The sequence below is a fragment of the Melozone crissalis genome, unplaced genomic scaffold (genome assembly GCF_028551555.1).
Source record: "Melozone crissalis strain CALT ecotype California unplaced genomic scaffold, PUWL_Pcris_2 ptg000006l_1, whole genome shotgun sequence".
Classification (NCBI taxonomy): domain Eukaryota; kingdom Metazoa; phylum Chordata; class Aves; order Passeriformes; family Passerellidae; genus Melozone; species Melozone crissalis.
Genome location: NW_026535784.1, coordinates 22,380,771 through 22,404,576, shown reverse-complemented (window position 1 = coordinate 22,404,576; position 23,806 = coordinate 22,380,771). Strand labels below are relative to the sequence as shown.

The following is a 23,806-nucleotide window of genomic DNA, read 5'->3' as shown; positions in this document are numbered from 1 at the left end:
TTTAAAAATTGTGGCTTTTAAAGTAAGATTGTTTTCTTCTTAGAAGTGAGGGCATATAGATGTAGTGTGTTAATCCTATGATGAAAGAAATTGCCTCAGCATTTGGATGGTACCATCACTTATCATTTGCATGTGGAACAGTGTATCCTGAAGCTCTTCCTTAGGGAAAAAGCTTTAAAATAGCAGGCAGAACTGGCAGTTCATACAGTTTATAAATTATGACTTAAGAGAAGGAAACATGCATCTTTCCTTAATTTCAACAATGAAGTTCTGAAAAAATTTCTGAGATCTCAGACATAGAGATCTAAAATTGCAGAACTGAATACCAACATAATTTAAGAAGCATCTGAACTCTTATTCTGTTCTGGCCCTTATTATGATACCTGCTAAAATTTACATCCAGTATCTGAGCCCTCTCTAAGTTTTTGAGAGAGTCTGGCTGTGTGATTTTTGCCATGACCTCCTTTAGCTATTTGTCAAAGCAATGGAATATATGACTTGAGTAGACTTTACAGTGAGCTAGAGCAAAATGGTAATCAGTTCAGTTTTCAGTCCTTCCAATACATGCATTTTCAGTTTTGTCATGTAAAAAGCAGAATAAATAAAAGAAAGCAATTAATAGTCAGCAATAGAGATGTAACTTTACAGTTTACTTTATGATCTGTGGACAGTCACTCCAGGCTTTTGCTTTCCTCTTGGCTAACGCAAGCCAGGCTGGCTCTGTTGACGCTGGGTTAGCATCAGGCGTAGAGAATCTCTTGGCCACCTCCTTTGTCACTGGGGTTGATGGAACAGAATCTGAAATTTCCACTTTTTTATGGGACAGGGAGAGGGGAAAAAAAATAAACCAACATTAGTTGAATCCTGAGCTTTGTTTCAGGATTCTAGAGATTTCACTTTTATGTGAAGATATTCTAACACTAGATATTAACTTCCAACACTTTCAGTTAAATCTTACTGTATAAGCAAAATAGTCAAGTTAGCAGGAACTGATTTTCCTTTTTCAGAGGTGACTCTACGTAATCTAACTCACAAAAATAGGGACAAAATTTTCAGTCCTTGTGACATCCAAAGGAAATATTTCCAATTTCCTACTCTTCCTCTTTAAATAAACTATTTTAATAACATCTGTGCCATAGCAAACAATGGGAGATAAAAGCTAGGGATATTCTTCTCTTTGGTAATGTAGCAGCTGCATGCATGTAAACCAAATGTACTCAGTAGTATTCAGATTCCCTCTTCAGAGAAGAAGGTGATCCTATAACTTCCTGCCTCAATTAACCCTGCCCAAGAAAAAAAGAAACCTGCTTTCCCCACTGGTTCTTTGCCACATTTTCTTCCAAGGTAGTATAAGACAAACAGCTGTCTCCATGAGAAAATATGTTTAATAAACAAATGATTTCTAAGAAGCAACTTCACAGAGCCATGGAAGTATTGTAGAGGTCAAGTGGGAAAATAAATTCTGAGACAGTGAATTCCCTTGAAGGCAACCTGAATAGAAATGAGTCCTATCTGAAACATTTAGAGTAACTCTAAAAATAACTCCTCATTCATCTCCCCGCCCCCCCCCCCACTCCGCCCTTGCACATTTTCTTTTTTAAGAGCAATTTTTTTTTGTTAAATGTTCAGATTCCCCATTACTTTTAGTTGCATTTCATTTTGAGGTTTTGAATTTGTATAAAGGCTTTAAAATTGTGTAGAAGCTTTAAAATTGCATGGCTACCAAAAGAAGTTCTGTTTTTCTTTTTAGTGCATCTTTAATCATATATCTTTATCTGCAAGTAAATGAACAGTAGCAGCATTAATTTCTGTAAATGGACACTTTGAAAAGGTAATTATTTTAAGTACTATGGTAATTGATGCTATTTTAAAGGTCCCACACTCTTATCAGTTCCTGTTGAACGTGACACAACTGCAATTTTGAAATGCAACACCTTCAAGTTGGGTGCTTTTTAACGTCCTCAGAGGAGGACTCTGAACACTTCCATTTTAAACATATCCTAGGCTGGTCTTCTGTCTTAAATGCTCTTCTAACTGTGGGAAGCCCAAATCAGTCTTACTACCCACAAATACTTGTATACACAAGTATGTGTAGTTGCTAAAGGCTGCCTGACTCCCAATATAGTCAGTAATCACAGGGAAGTCCAGTCATTATTTCTCAAGGGCCAATAGACTTCTATGCTTTCACTTTAGGTATTTCAAGATTGGCAATTCTTCCTCAATTTCCTTCTGAACTGTCACTCTAGTGCAGACAGAATGACCTTGGATAATTGGGGTTTGGGCCTTTGATCTAATTTGGCATCATCTATTGTGATGGAGTTTGATTTCTGCTAGCACTGACCATGTACAGCATAACAACACCATGCTGAGTCTTTGGGGTAGGGCTGCAGTAGAGCCCCTTTAGAGTTTGACAGAGAGTTCATGATGCAAAGCATGAACCTTTTGGGCAATTTATGTAAGATCTTAGAATGCTTTGGGTTGAAAAGGACCTTTAAAGGTCATTTGGCCAACCCAAGATGTTCCAAGTGAAGTTCTCAGGTACATCTGCTCTGGTGTGCAGCTGCAGTGTGAAGATGCAGCTGCTGAATCAACTGAATGTAGGCAGGTGTAGGGGTTTTTCAGTTTGGGACAGCCTGCAATGCAGGAGTAGCACTGGTTTAGCCTTTAACAAATCAATTGAGTCACCTCATTGCTTTCAATAATTGCATTTCACCATTCTTGGTGTAGAGTGGTACTGAATAGATGCAGCTGTATTTACTTTCAAAAGTATTTACTTTCAAAAATGCTTTTTACTAGCCTAACTTTTAAAAAGTTTTCTTCAACACCTTTCTACTCCAAGACCTTTTCCCTAGGACTACTGTTGACTAGAGAAATATATGCAAGTCTGTATTTCAACAATCACCTCATGCCACCCCAAATATTATTATGCTCTTTGGGGAAGTATTTATTTTAATTTGCCTGCCTTTTGAATATAGGATAGTTTCAGCTTAAATGAAGTGACAGATAAAGCAGTAGGTTCTGGTTCCAAGCTACCATGCCAAATATTTGACTGGGAGGGAAAAATCCTAGATGCAAAGTAACAGACTACCTTCAACTGAATTGATTATCCTTTGCATTTTTCAAATGAGAATACTTATTTCCAATATTGGGGGGTGAATATTTCTCCTTCACAAACTGGGAGGTGTGAGAACAGAATATGCTTCATTTCCTGCACAAATATATTTTTACAAGTTAAATATCATTCCCTGTCTGTGCTATCCCCCAACCTAAAGGCAAAACAGTACTGCAGTTGCAATTTACGGTAAATCAGATCCCTCTAATGTGCATTAGTCACGTTCCAAAAATACTGTTGGATATGGCCTGGGGAGACAGCCTAATTTAGTGAACTTGAACTGGGGCAATTCTGAGGAATTACAGCAGCGCAGCCTGAATAACATGGTGAGGACTGGTAAAAGTCTGTTAAAATTATGTATTTCCATCATAATGGCCAACACATGAGATGGGAATAAGCTGTGTTGTTCTATGGAATGCATTTGTAATTCTAGCTGTAGTATACGAGGGAAAGGAAACCCTCTCATTCGCTTTCTCAAAAACATGCAATATCATTTCTGAAGTTCCTTATTCCTAGTGTGAATCTCAATCTCTCAACTGTACCTGTCACAGAAGTTGGAAGGGTATTCGACTTTTTTAGATGCTCCCTTCTTTCTAGTCTTGACACAGCAGTCTCAATTTTCTTCTCTCCTTCTTGAGTTGTAGATTTCTGCAGTGTGCTTGTTTTGCTGCTGCTACTTTTATTATCTGACTGATTACTTACAGCAGCCTAGAACAGAGAAGGAAAACTGCTAAATGAGAGTGTGTCATATAATGGGTACAAGTTAGAGATGACACACTTGATGCTTTCATTCATCACCTGTCCTTTCCGGCAAAGATTCACAACACCGATGCTTCTAAAATCAACAGTTATTAAAGACTCTAAAAAACCCACCCCACAGTTTAATTTGTCATGTTGTCATTTCAGTCAAAATACTGAAGAGTTTGAGCCAGCCCTCCCCGTTAAATACAGCACTGAAACATAGCGTACATCTGTGGGCAGCTTCACACCCACTGCTGTTTTCTTCCATCAGTTGTCTGTGTCTCAGGTTATGCATGCATCCATCAGAAATTAGGTTCTCATAACAAACAGCAAAATATATTTAGCTATCCACACACTCTGCCTTTTTGCCATCTTTGATACCTATATAGAAATCACTGTTTGTGCAGCTTCACTTTGGTACTGCAAGCAGAAAAGCTCCCCTTACTAATAGCCATGGAGAGTAAAAAGCTATTTGGAGAACAGGAAAGAGGTGATTGAATTCAGTGCCTGCTTTGGGTCTTTGGATGCATAATGATTGTTCATTTCTTTTGTTCATCTGTATTTTACCCAAATAGCACATGCTGCAATAAAAATAAATTCAGACCTTCTAATATTCACCTCTAATTGCATATTCCAGCTGTTATTCCCTAAGCATTAAAGGTTAACATCTCACGTAAGCTCTGGAAGAACCACATCGCACACAATTTTTCTGTTCCATCCCCTGCACAGTAGTTCTGCTTATGATTGTCATTAACTACCACCTGATACCCTCACAGTTTACACTACAATTGCCAAACTAGTGCATTTTCTCCTGGAGGTCTCAGTTTTGCAAGAGGGAACTCCAGACTTTCAGAATACTTTTTACTTGCTGTCATTTTAGCTTTTATGAAGTCTTACCAAACATAAAAAAAATATTCTCACATAACAACATTAGCTATAACAGTTATAATTATGGGCAGGTTTTCTAATGGGAAGGTTTCTAAAGATTGCTTACATTTTCTTTAGCCAGTTTCTCTGCTTGTTTTGCCTCTCTGGCTTGTCTTCTCTCTTCCCTTGTAGCTTGCTGCTCACGAAATCCCTTTTGCTTTTGCAGCGCTAATGTAATCCAAAGTGGTTGTGAAGTTTCCACTTTTTCCAACAATTTAGAGCCATCTACAGAGTGCCTGCTCTGAAGAACAGGCTTTTCTGAAAGAAAACATGACAAGAATTGATTGAGTAATGCACATCTCTTGTCTTGAGAAAACCCCTACAAACTACCTTGTGAAAATTCTGGAGCTAAGCCCATTGAATGCCATGTCAGTCACAGACCTTTGCAGACTGCACGACAAATCCTGAAACAGATTTTATGCCTCAGGAATAAGACCTAATTCGACACACTCACCCAGCTGTCCAAATTTATCCTTCTTTTTGTGTGTGAAAAAAAGAAATAAAAAGTCAGCAGTTCCACTCAGATACTGTTTTAGAAGTGTCCTGATGTTTGAAAAATTCAAGAATGAAAAAAATTGGGATTTCCCAATGAAATGCTGAATTTCTGCCTTGGTTTTTTGAGTGTCCTTACTCTGAAAGGGTAATTTTCCCTCTTGTACAAAATACCATTTCAGCACACAGGGGCTTTCAACTCTCTTCTGAGGAGACATTATGGCTACTGTAATTGTTTTCATCACTGAAGACTGTCTCTGAAACACAGACTGATATGCCTAGCTGTATTGCTTAAATAAAGAATTTGCCCACGATAAGGGGACCTACATCTTAATATTTTTTAAGCTAGATAACATTTCCTTAAAAAGAGAAGCAACAGAATGTAGATTTTAAAAATTACACCATCTACTCTGATGACACCATTATCCACGGACCACAGAGTCTGTCACTTGACTCACTAGAGGCAGAGGTAACATCTCTGCCAAGGAAAAACACACACACACACACACTACTGTTACCTCCTTGAAATTAATTTTCTTAAGTAGTTTGCACTGGTCACACTGAATTTATGGGCTTCTGAATTAAATTGTGGGCATGGGAATTCACACTCATTGAGACAACCCTAAGCACAGTAACAGTCCTCCACAAGTAACATGCCAGGTAAAAATTATAACTTAAGACTAAATGTCTTCCTCTGGACCTCCAGTATCTCATTTTGGAAATGTAGACAATAACTAAATTTGCTTTAAGAAATACATACCTTTCTTCAATGGCTCAGGCTTTTTGTCATTTTTTTCTCTCCATGGAATACTTAGAGATGGGAAAAATGACTTCTTTTCTTTGACTTCTTCCTCTTCATTTTTGTAGTCATTGGATGGTATGGGTTGGGCTGCATTTGCTCTGTCTTCCTTTCTCCAGCCACCTTCTGATTCAGCTTTAGCCACCCTTTGCCCCAGCATTTCAGATAGGTTTGATCTGTTCATTTTGGAGAGAGGAGATGATGGTGGGGTCTGGCTGGTGGGCTTTGGAGCTAAAGCAGGTTTCTGTGGGACCAGGGACTTGCATGCAGGTTTCTCATGAGCAGGTAGAGCGCTCTGGCTGGTGGCTGGTGTGCCCACAGGTGCTGAAAACTCCACCACAGTAACTGAAGACTCTTTTAAATTACCAGGGATGTTTGCTCTCCCAGTGCCAGGAGAGGTACTTTCTTGTGAAGTGAAAACAGAGGATTCTTTCTCTCCTTCTGTTGAGGTAAGTGGGTCAGGCACACCATCAAAACTATCTCCTGCACTGTATCTTTTCTTTTTCTTTTGCTCTACCTGTTGATCATAATGAAAACGTAAAGAGTAGTTTGTCCTTCGTAACTTTATCCCAAAAGGAGAAACATTTTCTTCTCCATTTGGTGATGGTCTATCTGCTTTTTTTGTGCTGTTACTCTGCTGATTTTCCAGAGCATTGGGAAGTTCTGGCTGGGGTAATTCCTTCCCCATAGAATGTGGAAAACTTGGAACAAGAAATGATGGAAGATCTTTTGCAAATTTACAGCCTTCAGTGTTGTCTGTCACTTCCCTATGAGTTTCCATTTTCTCTTTAAGCTTTTCAGCTAAGTGATCCTTAAAAGTGGAAACCACATCCTCCTTCGAATCAGCAGATGAGCCAGTGGTTCTCCCCACAGCCACTGTTTCATTGCCTTTTGCCACATTTACACTCTCAGTATCTGAATTGGTTTTTGAAGCATCTGAAAATTTCTGCCATGCTGGTGTTATTGAGAACTTTGCATTGGCAGAGAGGGTTTTCCTCAAGTTGCCATGGGGAGCACCGCGTCCCCCTCGGGGTGTCCAGTCATCACTGTGCCTGCAGGCAGTTCCTCGGTCTCTCTCATTATATTTATTGTTTTCTGCATTCTTTAGGATCCTGGAGCGGATAGAGGCCCACTCAGCCAGTACAGCCTGGTTGTTCAATGCCTCTTGTGCGTGTTTCATTTTACTGCTGCTGGGTTTGGGATCCTGTTTTTTTCTCTCGGACTTCTCTGGAGAGGGAATATCCACAGTTTTCCTCTCTTCTGTTAAGCCAAGTAATGATTTGCAAGCCGTGTCCTTAATCTGGTTCAAGTTCACTGCTGTGCCACACAGCTGTGCTCCAGTAACCAAAATAGCTGTGTGGGGTACACACACAGATGATGGGAGGGAATGAGAGCCCTTACTGGTAGTGTGCACCCTGCAGTCTTTGACAGATGGAGAAGAAAGTCCTGCTCCTTTGATGGGCATAACAGGACTCAGATTTACTTTCTGAAATATGATCTGTTTATCTCCAGAAGACACTTGAAATGTGAAGGGTCTGGATGCCATTTGTCTTTCATCTACCTCTTGCCACCGAAGTTCTTCCCCTATGCGTTTTTGCTCCTGAGCCTCAACTTCTTTTTTCAGTTTCTGGGCTAGTATTTCTTCTGCTGTTTTAGTTCCTTTTTCTGGCTGTTTGACTTTTTGGAAACTTGATCCTTCTTGGATCTTCTCCTCTGCTGGATGCCGAGCAGCCCCTCCAGCAGAACACAACTGATCTTTTTCCTGTGGCTGTTCCAAGGATTTTTCTTGTTTTGGCTGAAGATTTTGTCCTTCTGTGTCTACCTTCTGCTCATGCCCATTTTGTTCCTTTTGCTGCTTCAGTTCATCTTGTAGTACACAGTCTGAACTTTCCATGTGCATTTGTTTTGTGAGTTTGTGTTTCCTCTGCTCTTCCCGTTTCTTTTTCTTGTCTGTCACTTGCTGGGGTTGTTCCTTCTCTGTCTTTTCTTTCTCCTTCAAATGCTGTCTTTGTTCCTCCTGTTTCTTCTCTTGTTTGAGGCTCTGAGGCTCTTTCTCCTGCTTTAGTTTTATTTCAGCTTCTTCAAGCTCTTTCTCTTCTAGTTCTTGTTGCTGTATTTCTTCCTTATTTTCTTTCTTGAGCTCTGTTTGTTCCTCCAGCCAGTTTCTTTCTTCTTCCTTTTGACTCTCTTTTTCAGTCTCATGTTGCTTTAATTCTTTCGGTGCTAGTCTCTTCTGCTCCTCCAGCTCTTGTCTGTGTTTCTCCTCCAGATCCTTGTGCTTCTGCTCTTCCCATTCCTGATGCTTCTGCTCCTCCAGTTCCTGACATCTCTGCTCTTCCTGTTCCTGGTGCTTCTGCTCCTCCAGCTCTCGTCTCTGTTGCTCTCTCTGTTCCTGGTTCTTCTCTTCCTCCTGCTTTAGTCTCTGCTGTTCCTCCCTTTGCTGGTGTTGCTGCCTGTCCAGCTCTCGTCTCTGATGCTCTTGCTGTTCCTTGACCTTTTGTACTTCCAGCTCTTGTCTCTGTTGCTCCTCCTGTTCCTTGAGCTCCAGCTCCTCCAACTCTCGTCTCTGTTGTTCCTCCTGTTCCTTGAGTTTCTGCACCTCCAGCTCTTGCCTCTGTTGCTCTTCTTGTTCCTTGAGCTTCTGCTTCTCCAACTCTCGTCTCTGTTGTTCCTGCTGTTCCTTGAGCTTCTGCACCTCCAGCTCTTGTCCTTGTTCCACCTGTTCCTTGAGCTTCTGCTCCTCCAGTTCTTGTCTCTGTTGTTCCTCCACTTCCCAGTGCCTCTTCTCCTCAAGGTTTTGTCTTTGTTGTTCCTCCAACTCCTTCTGCATCTGATTCTCCAGCTCTTGCCTTTTTTCAGCCTTCATCAGTCTTCTTTCTTCTTTATGGCATGTTTGCTCTTCTATTTTCAATGTCTCTTCTTCAAGGAGGTATTGCCTCCTCTCTTCTTCACAGCGTCTTTTTTCCTGTTCTTTTCGCATCTCCTCAAGTTCTTGGCACCTTTTTTCTTCCATTTCTCTTTGTTCTTCCATTTCTACAATCTGTCTTATCCTTTCAGCTTCAATGATACCCAAGTGATCTTCAATTCTTTTTTCCTCTGCCAGCTGAAGCTGCTTCTGCTCATCTCTGTCCTGGATTAGCTTGTCTGCTGTGAAGCGTCCATTATAACCTGGGTATATGTCCTCATACAGCTGAGTTTCTAGGTCCTCTGGCTCAAATTCTGTTATTGTTAAACTTTGTGATCCCTAAAATTGGAGACAAGTTTGGAGTTACTGAACATTGCCTGTTGGCTTGTTATCCTTCACAGTGAACCAAGAGTTGCAAATGCAAAAAAATCCCAATTTGAACAGTGATTTAGATGAGCCAACATATCCCACCCCAAGTTATGGATTACATCATCATAGATCCCATGTCTCTCCCCTATTCCAATGATAGCCTTTAAAAGAAAGAAAACATCCCAAGAGTGACAGCAGTATAACAACAAATATTGAATCACTATTTGGTGTTCATTGGGGCCTGCCATTTTAAATATGCAGAAGCCCAAGGAACAGAGCAGGAGTTTCATATGCCTATTCTTCTGCTACTTAGAACTCCATCCTTTAAGCCTGAAATAATTAATGCCTGCTTAGGGGCATTGTTTTGCCAGTTCTTTCATTTCAAATTTGATACTTGCAGAGACAGAGCTGTTGCCTGCAGAGAAAAGCTCTGCAAAGCTAGCCAGGAAAGAACACTCCTCAGGGAAACACAATTTGCTTTCTTTTCACAAATCCTGAGCCAGGATATCTTCCTCATTAGCTGTGTTGAGACTCCAGTACTATTGTAGGAACCATGGGAACATGTATGGATAGCACAGCCAGAGCTTCCCAGGAATACTACTCTGTTCTGCGCCTGAAGAGTGCTTCCCTTTGGAAAACAGCTCAGCTAATGTCCTGTCCAGCTATCATTTGCTGAGCCACCGTTTGGCTTCAGTTAACCATTGTATAAACAAGAGGTTTAAATTTAATTTCTTTATTACAAAAGTGATACATGCAAGCACAGTGGTGCAGAAAAAAGGGAAGTGGCCTCTCCTGAGCCCTGTGTAGTTGAATACTCTTGTCCCATTTACAAGAACGAATAAGATGTTAGGATAAAAATCAAAACAGATGTGCAGTAAGTGCACAAAGCTACAACTTTATATTTCTCTCTATAGCTGTTGCAAGAGCTACATTGCTCAAGTCTTATTCCTTCTTATAAGGCAAAGCTATTACCCCTGTCAGAATCCATGCCCAATTGAGAGAATCTGATTTTTTTCCCAACCAAATTTTGCACTATCTGATTGCCTATATCAGAGCAGCATTAACAGAAGCACGTATCTTCAGGCCTTTATGACCTAAAGTTTTTACTAGAAAAACTAGAATCAGAAAACTCTCATAATGTAAAATTCTAGTGGAAGAACTTCAGAATTAATAAGTAGTTGTCTCAGCTGGCAATATGAAAACTTCTTTGCATCTTCTCTCCAGCTGGAGTTTCAGATAAATAACAGTGTTAATCAGATCTCTGCCTATAGATCCTGTTATGGTTATTTTGTACCCAGTTTCAAAAGTAATCTCCCTCCTCTCACTGTTTGGCCAGTCATTTAATACCTTTGTCAATCTCTTGTGCTGTCTTGACATCCTCTGCTTTTTTGGCTTCACTGACAGTTTGTGCTTAGCTGCACTGTTGTCCAGACGAGCAAGAGCCTGAGGAACTGAATCCAAATTGATTGTTTCAATTGTGCCAGAACAGGAAAACTGCCTTTTTGGCCGAGCTGACTTCATTGGAGTGAGCTGTTTGTATCACAAACACAAGAAACCATTATTAAGCTATTTGTCCACTAAATAAATAAATACATAAATAAATAAATTACACACACACACACACACACACACACACACACACACACACACGCATCTTTGCAGGTTTGAATTCAAAAGAATTATTAGAAGAAAAAATTAGAAACCTTGGCTTTCCATTATACAAATTACATACTTTGGACATAAAAGTTGCAGTTCTAATATTTTCCTATTTTCAGTACTACATATTTTTATAGTTTTCACATAAAAATTACTTAGATGATTCTATTGAAGTTTTTTCACAGTTTAGCTCCACTCTGAACTTGTTGGGAATGGGAAAGGCACAGGCAAGGTTTTAAGCAACATCAAACACTGGGACATTTTAAAGTTTGCTTACTGGGAAAAAAAGATCTACATCTTTAAATAATTTAGATTTAGGCAGAAGCAAATCAGATTGACTTATCTAAGCTTCATAATAGAACAGCTACAGAGCTATACTTTCTGCATGGGAGATGACTGCAGCATTGGATTTCTGACTGGCACAGTGCCTGTGGAAAACCTTCCCTCCAGAGCCATGTGGAATTGTCCAAGACAGCTACAAACAGCAAAATACTAAAGTAAGACAACATTGGCTTTGATGGGTGCTTTATTTCTGGTGCCCTTCAAATACTTGGGTTCAGAAAGTGCAAATATAAGCAAAGGGATTCAGTGAGACTCTAGTTGTGAATAAATAGTGGAACTGTATGTCTAGGCATGTAAGAATGAGCCTGTCATCTGTCTCTTCCATAAGTCATCAAACTATCATCCCAAGACTTGCATTTGGCATAACACAAATGGAAAAAGAAGACAGAGAAAAAAAAGGGGGGGAAAACATCTTCTGTAAGGAAAGAAATCACATACATTGTTTTCAAGACAGCTCTGTAATCTTCTGAGGTTAAACATATGCTAATCAGGGAGCCAATTACTTAAAAGCTGAGGGAACATTTTGCATATGCTTATTGAATTACATGCAGGCATAACAAAGTATTAGAAGTACTTATGAAAATTATGACTCTGTGATTAATACATCAAATAGAGGAATGCTGCAAGACTGGCAGAGACTGGGTTCTGCTGTTTCCTGCAATCAGCTCTTAAGATTTCTCAGTCTTAGTTATTGCTAGCTCCAAAAGTGCACAGCATTCACAAAATATTGGATGATCAGTCAAACAATGTATGAAAACAGAAACTGTCAGGCTTCTAATATCTAAAATTAGAATGTATCTCAGTGCAAACCAAGTACGAAAGTTTTTTTACCTTTTCTTCCATTTCATATCCTGTTCCAAGAAAATTCATTTTTCTCAAGAAATCTGGAGTGTCAGCGGACTAGAAAAGATTACCACAAACAAGTATTAAAATGGAAAAGATCAATTAATTATGATTCAAAGGACTTGTGAAATCATGTATGTTAGGATAGGATTTTTCCATCTTTCCTATCCCTTCAGGACTGATGGATAAGCAATTCTTGTTCCTACATGCTCTGAGCTTGGCTTCACTGCTCTTTGAATCACTGCACTACAAAAAGCAAAACACTCAGGCTTCCTTAACAAGATAATCAGTTTCCAAAACAAAAGAAAGAGCACAGCTTTGTAGGATTTTGATCAGGTCTTAATGATTTTATTTTCTCCTAACTTACATATAAGGAAAAAAAGATACTAGCCTGTTCAGGCATTACCTGTGCTGCAAGGAGTTTCAACTCCATGTCCTTGATGAGGACAACAGCCTCTAAGGCTGTTGTCCTTAGAGAGACAACAGCCCCCCAGAGCCATGGAAGCCTGGAGAACTACGACTCTTTAGCTACTGTCCCTCTCCAAGCCATCATGGTGAGGAATTGTCAAGGCACAGGGCTTGAAGCAGCATTCATCACAGCCAGAAACATTGGGGTGTTTACTATCACAGTATTACTTCACAACCTAATGTGTGCTGGGATCCCATTACACCACTGGTTGTTAATAGCAAGGCTAAAAGCTCAGCTTCACAACTACAGGTTAAATTAAACCCAGAACTCCTGCTACCAATCCACTTTACTCGTTGGGAAAATCAGAAGTCACAGAGCACCACAGGAAATCTGCACAAAGCAGAGCAGATCTATGTGGTCCTGGTCACCAATTTTTGACAGGAGCCACCCCATCCCCCAAGACCTATGCAGATACACATGCCAAGGAGTTACAAGGCCAGCAGATGAGACAAGAGCAGAAAGCATGGAAGCTGCCATGCACCAGAATTCTCTGATAACACAGGTAATTAGTAGTGTGCAGAAACAAAAGGAAAGTACGGAGTGCTCTGGCTGGCACTATCCATGGAAAATTGTTTTGTTTGTGTCTACAAACTGCCTCTGAGCAGGGATAGATGCTCCTTCAGTATTTGGAGAAAGAATTGTGCAAGGGATGTTAATTTTGTTTTGAAAACTTGAAATTATAAAGAGTAGCTGGAAAGAACTGAATTTCTCCCTTTGTGTTACATAAAAACACTCTAGCAGGTTTTAGTGCTTGAGCTATTGTATCCTTTGAGCTGGAAGTCACCAGGTGACGCTAGGGTCTCCTGCAGGACCCAGGAAGAAGGCTGTCTGCAGACAATCTGTGTTTATCTCAAACACAGACTCTCCCAGCACCAGGGTAGAGACAGTGCATTGTCAAAACCTGTCCACAGTCTCACTGCACACTTTGTGCTCTGAGGCACAGGGGATGCTCTTGATTCACCTTACCTGATCGCACCAGAGGGAGTACTTGCTAGGCAAAAAAAAATATACCTTAATTTGGTTTAATTTTTATCTTTCCAGATCACAAAGGGAGATGTGTGAGTGTGCAGGTCCTACCCAAATGCCTGACGCCCTGGCAGACTGAGCCACAACCATGAAAGAAGTGGTCACAGAGGACCTGTTGTCCATTAAAGACTAATGAAGAATTTAGGCCAGCTCAGCCACAAATGTCCCTTCAGTGTGTTTGGCTGAACACAGGCATGGGTTGCACAGGGCCCTTGCTGCCTTGGCCTTTCACACAGCCAGCACGAGTGTGAGCGACATGAGTGCAGGCTCATGCCCTGGTGCCCCAGGATCCTAAAGGCCATGTGTATGTCCTGGGTGCTGGATGCCTTTCCCAAGGGTTCCCAGGCACAAAGCCAGCCCCCTGGCAAGGAAGGTTGTCACTGTACTCCTTTCTGCCATTACAGCAACACACTCAACCAGTCTTGCCTTAGAGGCTTTCCAGAGACCTTTCCTCACTCACCGTGTTTCTTCAGTGTCTGAAAAAGACCCTTCTGGACACCTAAATGCCCACAGCATCAAAACCTCCATGAATAATAATTTGAATTTTACGGGAAGTTAGATTTTAGGAAGCATTCAAAATGCTTCTCCCCCTTTCTCACCTTTGGTTTCTGTCCTTGAGAAATATGACTCTAAGACCTAGGATTTTACAGGCTTAGGCTTCACACACCTCTCATTTTGAAATTATTTTCCTTTTTGGTATTTGATGCTGTGAACAACTATCCTTGCTGGGAAGTCCATACTTTAAAATGTTTTCTGTATTAGAAAAAATGCCTGTGTTCTAGCTATGCTGGAAGTAATGTCTGCACTGCTGGAAGCTCAGAGCAAACACTCAAACCAGTAATTCTGTGTGACCTGGCTCAGGATGCCAGGAGCATGCTTCCCACCAGGCCAAGAAGCACCAGCTGAGAGATCCCTCCCATGTAAAATAGCCCACTGAGCTCTGCTATGCCTCACTGGAAACATCTGCTACGCCTCAGTGGAAACATCTGCTACACCTCAGTGGACTTTGCTGCTTTAGCACTGCTCCAGTGCCATGGACACGTCAATGTGAAGGGCTTACTTTGTTACTGCAGTCTGAGATCACAGTGTCCTGCTGGGCCTCAGTCTCCATGGGGCTGCTGAGCAGTGCATCATCTTCTGTACTGGCATTTGCTTCCCCCATCGTCCTTGCAGAAATTGTCATTTGTGGGGGCTGCCCAAATTTTATATTTTTGGCCAACTGTTGCTGAAAAACCAAGAAAAATAAAACAAACAAAATAGGTATTTATATTACAAGCAAAACAAGTCAAGTCCAGCAAGTGCCCCTTCTCTGCCTGAAAGCTGCACAGAAATATTCTGGGCAACTTCTGACTCTAGACAAAAAAACACCAAAACAACCATCCTGAGGCTCACATTGTTGCAACATGGTGGGCACTCTTTTTTCTTTCTCCCCACAAGGTGATTAAAGTGAGGAATTTACTACATGGCTTCTGATTTTGGATGATCAATCAAAGTTCCTGACAATGTTGCCAACTTTTGAAAATTTACTGTGAGTTTTAAAACACTTCATCTTTTTTTAAAATCTATGTTGTAGGTTAAAACTTTTGTTTATAAAAGCTAATTATGAAGCCTTATTGTTGTGAAGCTTAAGCTTATGAGAAAAGTGTATAGTGAGAAACTAAACTAACCCAAAAGGCAACCTTTTTCTTTTCTAGCCCCCAAACCCTGCATCTCATGCATTTGTATTTCTAAAAGGTATCCTTATTGTAATGTTTAATCATGAGTTTTAAATGCTAAGGGTTTGGCACAGCCCTGCCTTAGAGAAGCAAATTCTCAAAGCAGGGGAAACCCAGCTCTTTTAAATGCTTGCTCTCATAGGAAGAATATACAAACTCATGTCTGCTCATGCTCACGAGCCCTGCCACTCCCTGCTGTTGCACAAAGAAGTTTAGGCAGGGGACATGCAAGAGATGGATGGATGGATGGATAAAAAAAGCTTTCCCACCATTTATTTTCCATGTTGTAGCAATCTTCTGTCAAGGGTTACAAGGAAGTAACTCTTGAATTACATCAAGCATAAGATTAATAAAATAAGAAGCATGTACTAAGTGTCCTCTAGCAGGGTGAGTTAAAGGAATTACAGCCCTGGCTACTGCACAGACATGTACCACACAGACTTTGAATGTGAACTTTTTGCAAAATAGAGAAGGTCTCTAGAAGGAGCAAACGGAGCAAGGAACATTTATGAATATATTCTTTTCTGGAAATATTTCAGAGAATCATTCTCAATTAGGAAGGAAGGGACTGCGGAGTTATTTTCCTGCTTTGCTGTTTTTCAAGGACAGAAAATTCTCCAAAGGGAATCCCCCATTTTTGTCTTGTGATACTATGAATAAGTAATTCAACTGTGCAGCTTCTATTCAGGGGAAATGTCAGGTACTTACACAATACCCTAAGAGAAGTTTGCTGCTGAGAGCTGTGGAAGATTGGAGTAGATAGTAGGTAAAGCAAAGATTATTTTTTTTCTCCTACAGCATAGAATCAGTAACACAATGCACACGTGAGGATTTGTTAAGGAAAGATATCCTCTAAAGGAATTCAGGTCAATTAGTCTTTCTTGCCATAGTTCCCAGTGGGTTAGACTCTTATATCAAGTTTATCCATACTATCCCAAAAACATAGAGTTTTTGTTTGAAAGAGTTTTCTGTACTGAACCATTAAAACAAAAATTACATGCAAAACCTCCTCATAGTCAGGTTATTAAACTAGAATAACTTTTCTCAGTCTCCTCAGTGAGTCAGTAATTTATGCCCATTTGAATTCTGGCAGAAAGTAGTGAAATTCGAGTCCTAAAGCATTTTGGCATAATGGGCAGCTCTGAATGGCAAACTTTCATTCCCACCTGGATTACTGGCATAGTCTAAAGGCAAGGGTTTCACCAAGTCCATGCAGGCTTTTGTGTTAGCAGTGCAGCTCTCTGACTTGAAGTCGCACATGCTTCCATTGTGTACATGGGAGCTGGAAGGGGCAAAATGCTCTGTATGAGATCATGTGAGGCCTTTAATTCTGCTCTACTCTTGCAGGCCTTCTAAATATTAGAATCAGGATAAAGTCATTTCAGAAAAAAAAAAATCTTAATTTGATAGTGTATTTTCTAAGTTGAGATTGCTCTTTTCTTCTTCCTAAAGTCCTAGACAAATAATTCTCCCGGGCAGAAAACTGGAACTATCAGCATTGCTGAGCAACCACTAGGAAACTGAGGATCTGTGCATCTCTTCATGGTGGGAACATGCACACATTAACATTGCTTGCAGTGTGTTTTGGATGAAGGGATGGTATGTTACCCTTTTGATCTTCTGACAAGTTCTTAATAAAAGTGTGTGTTCAGTGGTGGGAGTTCAGTGGTGGAACTTTTATGGAGAAAAGTCTATGCTTGAAAAAGAATGGCCTTTTTAATTGCCATCAAGGGTGCTTGGGCGCTCTGCAGTAACAATGTATTTTTCTGTATATAAAAGTTTAAAATGTTATTTTCCTGGTATTTCCAAGAAATATACTATCCTCAATATTAAAGGACTGTACACAGTCGTGACTGTTTCTTGGTTTTTTTTTTTTTTTTTTTTTTTTTTTTTTTTTTTGTTTTGTTTTGTTTTTTTTTTTAAAAAAACAAAACCAAAGCTTTAAATATTTGTTTGCTCAGACTGGCATAAATTAGTTTGAAGACTGAGGAATTCTGGCAGAAAGTAGTGAACTCTAGTAACCCTCACCCTTTCAGAACAGAAGGTGATTCTCTGTATTATTTATTTATTGGCCTATTTTATCCTGATTTATCTTAAAAAACAAAAAGCTCCACTAGTAGTTCTCCACTGGCCAGTTTCTTTTGGTGCATTCTAATCTCTAAAGCTGACACTAAATACCAAATGAGCAAATGTCAAAATCTCAAATAGCTTATGGTAACTACTGAGCAAATTTATTCTTAATGCTTTTAGAGAGTAATGCTAAACCTGCTTCTTGGTCTTTTTTCAGAATGTGCTTATAATGTAATGCAATGCAATTACCCTCTCAGAAAAATTCCACACTGATGCATTTTCTACCTGGTCAATCATAAAAATTCTAAAAATGCATCATCCATAAAAAAAAATGAAACCCCCACAAATTTTACTTGGAAGAACATTCAAATAGTCTCACCCAGAAATGGAAATACACCAATTTTAGATGGAAGACCTCTGAGAAGAGGCCATAATCCCTGAAACGGAGCATCTGCTTTAAATTTCTCAGAAGTTTCAGTTAGACATATATTTCTGAACACAAAAGTATAAATCCTCTGTATTTAAGAATTCCCTGTGATGACAGTGTGTGGATGATTGTTGCCTAAGGAGGATTATTTGCAATGCCAGTCATTAGAAGTTGCAGGCATTGCATTTTGTTCTTCTGCCATTGCACAGTTGTGGCTAAATAGCCTTTTGAAAATCTCCACAGATGCATACTGGGCTCAGCCAAAGGACCTTGCTCTGTCTTGGTTTGTTCAAGAAGACTTGTAATTTAGCAGCCAGAAGCCACCATCTTGCTCTGAAATCTGTCAATGGGAGCAGAAGCAAACAGATGAACTTTCTGTGCCTGCACCTCCCACTTCCAGCCTTATCAATTCCAGTGGGAATTCCTGGTCCCTCAGTTTGCAGCCAGGGGACAAACATTTCCACAGGACCTACAAACCCTTCTCAGCCCCAAAACAGCTCAGCTACCACACACTACCTATACCATGGAGCAGGGGCTGGAGGCACCACACACAGGGGAGCGTTAGGATGAGATCCAAGCCAAGTTTACCTCATCCTCATCCACTTTTTTTTTTTTTTTCCTGGAAGATTCATGAAATTTCTATAAGATTCTTGATAGTTTTTCTATTCACACACAACCTGGGTGGCTTTCAGTGTGACAGTAAGGTCTGCACAGGTCTGCACATCCAATACAGACGAATAAATGCTAGGAATTTAGAAAAATAATTTTAAGTTTATATTCATCCAATTTTTAAAATCTTTCTTGGTAACTGGACCATGACACAAGCTCACTTCTATTTCATGCAAAATAATTTGCTAAAATGTGATACTACTTAGCTGACACCAGCTTCCCATTAATAACTTAAGGAATAAAGCTCCTAAGCAAAATTGTTCTGCGTTGTCTGGCACCTGCAGCTAATAAAAAAAAAAAAGCCCAGACTTTCAAAGCACTCTTTGCATTTGCATAGGAAATGCCACAGAACAAGTTTTCCATATTAATTGGCAAAGAGCCCAGATCAGGCTGTACATCTCCTCTCTCACTCCCATTTGGCTCCTCTTCTGTGTACATGCCTACTTGTCTGTCTGTTGAATTCAGGCCCCTGAAACTACATCACTCTTCGGGATTCTTGCCTGGACTGAATCCAAAACTGGATCTGCTGAGCTGCTTGCTCCCTTCAGTTAAAAACCATTAAAACAGAGTGTACTATTCCAGCTGATTCCATTCAAACAAGGCTTACAAGAAATGCTGGTCATAGTTCCCCTTCAGCTCAAAGATCTACTCTTCATATCTGCTTGCAATCCCTAAATATAACGAAAATTAATTGAAATTAAGTTTTCTAGTTTAATTGAAATTAAGTTTTCTAGTTATATATAAATGGAAAACAATGACTGAATTAATTGTCCTAAAAAGAGGCACACTGTTGAAATTCCACTTGATCCTGTACAGTCTCTCAGAATGATCCAAAAATCAAATGCCTTGGGAATACATAAGAACAGGGTGAGCCTATACTAAGCCCATACTTGTAAATGCCCCAATGATTTGTGGCATCTGAGGAATTTTTATACAGTCCAACTTTGCTTAAAGAAATATCTGTTTTGATTTGGAAGTATTACTGGTTTCAACTGTTGCTCATGTGTTCTCATGCTATGAAAGACTGAATAATTGTCCTCTATTCATTTTATCAATTCCACTCATGATTTTAAGGCATTTTACCATATTCTCTCTTATAATTTCTTTTCTAGGCTCAGAAGAGAGTTCACCTAATTCATGCTGAAGTATGGAAGTGAGTCCACTTCTTAATACAAACATATCTGCAGCATATCCAGACAAATCAAATACCCCACATAAGCTTTTTTAAAATCAGGAGAGAATAAACTGGAAAGCATCATGTGAAAAGTTATATTGGTATAGTTTTAGAAAATAATCCAGGTATAAAATTAACATGGAAACATAAAGAAAATTAGGAACATAACAAGTATTAGCACTGATGTTTTGGATACAAGATGCAGGGAGGAAATTATTCCACTCTCCATTGCTGGAGCAGCATGTGATTAGGGGCATTACACTTGTAGAAACTTTTTGAGAGAGTACAAAATAGAAAAACAGTGAAGGAGCAAACTCTACATGGGCCTCTAGAGATGTGTATTTGCAACAAATGCAGACATGAATGAAGATTTTGGTGCACAGTGGTGATGGATCACTTACACGTGCTCATGTGTAAAGAGAAGATTTTGTGGAGAGGCTTGAAGATTCAGCATCTGTGGCATTTGTCACATCAGTCTCTCCTAAAGTAGAGCAAATGCAAGGAAGGAAAATTTTCTTTCATTGGAAAGGAAGCTCATTTTCAGGGATTACTATGATCATAGGAACAAGAGGGTCTGCCCAAGAAATGCCTGAATGATTTAGAATAAATTATAAACTCAGTTTATAAAGCAAAAAGAATTTTTAAATATGAGGAAAACAATTTGGTTGCAGTGGCACTAGAAAATACTGGCAACAAAGCAATTATAAGAATTTATAATTCTTATAAGAAATACAAAGCTAGGCAATCATGAAGTGAAAAATCACTCCCAATGATGAAAAAATCAGACCATCATGGTAAAAGATAACAGTTTTGAGGTTTGAAAAACAGCTTTGTATCTTTGTTGAGATCTGGGCAATAAGAAACAGAAGATACATTGGGAGAGGCTGGTAGAATACAGATGTGCAATGCACAGTGTGGGAAGCACTGGCTTCGTATTAGCTAAGATATGCTAATGACTAAAAGAAATGTAATCCAAAACTGTACAGTCATAAGGTCTGACAAGGAGAAAATTATACAGGTCATTAATCATTATAAAATCAGGGAAATATTAATTTTAAAAATATTCCTTTTGCATTTGACTGAGAAGTTTGGATTCACAAAGAATGTTTTCTCATAATTCATATCTGTATAATAAATAGATGCTTTATAGCTTTACAGAGCAGAGAGGGTTTCTTTTAAACTACATGGCCACATGAAACAAAAAGGATGTAACCCAGTAGTTCCTAAAGGCCATAAGCCATATATCACAGTCAATCTTTAATATTTCTTGCAGCTGAGTGCTGCAGCCACACAGATGTCAGATGACCCAAGATAATTTCAGTGAAGGCAAGCAGTGGAGAACAAAGGCAGTAGCAGTGCCACACCATGGCATCATCACAGTAATTGGGAAAGAACAGTGTAGACGCTTCAGGAAACCAATGTTTTAAACAAGCTTCTATTTTGCTTGCTGTAGTTCTTATGAGTGTGAAATAAAAACTGTCTTCTGTTCATTTGCTGACCATTTCTGGCAAATATCAGATGTAGGAAGAAGAGTCACAGCTACAAAATGTCAGGGAATTGTTTTAAGACACTTTGATGGGAGGAGAAAACCCACCCAGTAACCTCAGGAAGGGAAGGATGTAAAGTGAAGCTCCAAGAGTTGGGTTGTGGGGTGTTTTCGGACACACTGCTAGATTTACAGTTTAAACATTCCTTGTGTCTCATTCACAGCCCTGGATGACAAGTAAAGCAACAGATCCCAGAAACTAAAAGAGTTCAACATTAGGAGTACCAGTGCCTGTGTAGCACCTCTTGCTGGGAGTAGGTTCAGGCTGGCTTTCTACCCTGGATCTTAAAAATTAGGTAATGATAAATCTCAGCAGTTCCAAAGAACAAGGAAAAGACTGCTTTTACAACACCAAATGGCTTCAGCCAACACAAAATAACTTCAGGATACGAAAGGGCTGCTGGAGGTTTATGAGAGACCAGGCTTTTCTCAGCCTGAGTTCTAGCACACAGCAAAACCTTTGAACATGACCAAATCTATTTACAGAAAGCATGATAAGATGAATACTGCCAATCTGAAAATCAATAAAACCAAATGAGAGCAATTCCAGAAAGATCTAATTTACCTTTCATGCATAATTAGAAAGAGAATTCCCACAACAAGCAGTTGAACCAGTGCACGGGCTGGCCAGCTGCCCAGATTACTACGGAGTTTGCACCATTACACAACATTTTTTGTGAATTCATCAACACTCTGAAGTCAGCAGAAATTAAAAGTAAGAAGGAAGAAACACTTAGGTGATCCCCAGCATGAGATCCAGCACCATCAGTATTAAATGGCTTGCACTGCTATTCTGACTTCAAAACCCTTTTCACCATGCTGTCTCTTAGGTTTGTAAGTGCGGGGATTTTCCAAAAAAATTATTTATGCTTTCCAGAAGATTTTCTTTTGACCTCCATCTGGAATGCAACAAGTTTAGAGTCAGAATGGGGCATGGAATTGTGGCAACAATTCCTTACTGAAGAGTACGTTGCCAGGTGAATGGGAATTGGAAGTGCTGCACTTCCACCCTGACATACAAGCCTGGAAAAGCCACAGTAGTGCTGGAGGCTGACCAGAATTGCCTTAAGGAGCAGAGAGCTCTTCAGAAGAGAGAACTGTCCCCTCTTAATCCACTGCTTTAAGAAATACAGATGTTCCCTGCTGGGTTAGATTGCAGAAAGGTTTCAAAGTTGATAGAAGCTTCTGGTATCAGGAGACAGAGCATCAACATTTTCTGTCACTGCAAAATCATATAGCAAACACTGGCTCATAGAATAGCAGGAAAAAAAGGATGGGGTATGTAGTGCATAAAACCTTCAAACAAGAATGATAGTCAAAATAACTCATTAGACCTAGGACTCAACTCTAAGGTAAATTTAAATTGTGCAATGGGATTTTGGCATGACTGTTTCCTAAAACTCAGGGAACAGTTGCAGAAGTCATGGCTAGAGAAATGGGAAAAGTTACATGGTGGGCAGCAATTTTTGAAGATACAAGAAGTGGTCCCTGGGCCTATTGCAGGGAGGCTTTTCATGGGTTTACAAAAAAAAAAATCCATGGACATTTAGATGAATATATGACTGTTCTGTGTCAACATGTAAATGCTGAAAAATGTCATTTGCACTCCTTATGCCTTCCTTTTCTGAATGAATAAGTGGCTCTCACCACCATCATCAGAGTTAAAAAATGAATCTGGTATGTTGCAGGCTGGGTTCCAGCTACACTAAAATGACAAAAATGAACTACCATCATTCAGTTTTAAATAAAAAGGCAAGCACATTTTTTACATCAAACAGCTGAAACAATATCGTCCCTTAAAATACATGCAATTAACCACACCAAAAAAAGGCTTATGCAAAGATCACATGAGCAAGACAGTACCACTGGCTATTTATTTTGTGACTTTCAAGGGTGACATTTTGCTCTTATTTTCTTGATTTAGCATTTGCTCAGTGAACATGGTTGTTACCCACTGCATTAACTATACTTTTTCTCAAGTGGCTTAGTTTAGCAAAGGCACTAATTTCCATTGAGAAATTTAAGCTGAGTTTTGATATGAGAGAAAACACCTCTGGGATGAAAAATTATTCTGAGTAAAGCTAGTATACAGAGACCAAGAAAACAAATCCAACAGATAGGGAGGGCACAGCTCCTTGAAGGAGTTGGTGAGCTTTGTAGGGCAGGCCCACATACCTCAGGTCTTTACCTGGAGCCAGCAGTCATTTGAAATATAATGGTTTCCAGCCTGGAAAATAGAATGCACTGAATCTACCTGACCCAGGGAAATTTAAGCTGAAAAGCCAGCACAGGGGAATTGGAGATGTCCTAGTGTGGCTTCTGCTTCAGAGCTCATCCACAGCCAGCATGGCCAGCACTGTGCAGGTGCTCTGTCTGCTGACAGCACCGGGCAGGAGGCAGCAACAATTCCATCCTGAAGGTCAGAGCTGTCCAATTTCAGGATCTCTCACTCACCAGGAAAGATGGATTGTGGGTGGACTTCAGAAGTAAGAGAAATCAATGGTATTTTGCTAGTCATCTTCAG

At 39.8% G+C, this 23,806-nt stretch overlaps 1 protein-coding gene across 7 annotated transcripts in view; it reads right to left on the bottom strand.

Annotated features, from left to right (window-relative positions):
* Positions 1–217: 217 nt before the first annotated feature.
* Positions 218–23,806, bottom strand: part of CRACD (capping protein inhibiting regulator of actin dynamics) — a 127,287-nt gene continuing 103,698 nt past the window's right edge. For 6 of the 7 annotated variants that reach the window (XM_054296036.1, XM_054296039.1, XM_054296037.1 and 3 more), the window contains 7 exons: positions 14,742–14,906; positions 12,175–12,243; positions 10,693–10,875; positions 6,033–9,315; positions 4,848–5,038; positions 3,655–3,820; positions 218–810 (listed from right to left, as the gene is read on the bottom strand). In XM_054296036.1, coding sequence (XP_054152011.1) covers positions 650–810; positions 3,655–3,820; positions 4,848–5,038; positions 6,033–9,315; positions 10,693–10,875; positions 12,175–12,243; positions 14,742–14,906 — 4,218 coding nt within the window. In that variant the 3' untranslated portion in view covers positions 218–649. The remainder of the gene's footprint in view (positions 811–3,654; positions 3,821–4,847; positions 5,039–6,032; positions 9,316–10,692; positions 10,876–12,174; positions 12,244–14,741; positions 14,907–23,806) is intronic. The other variant, XM_054296035.1, reaches the window with a different exon arrangement.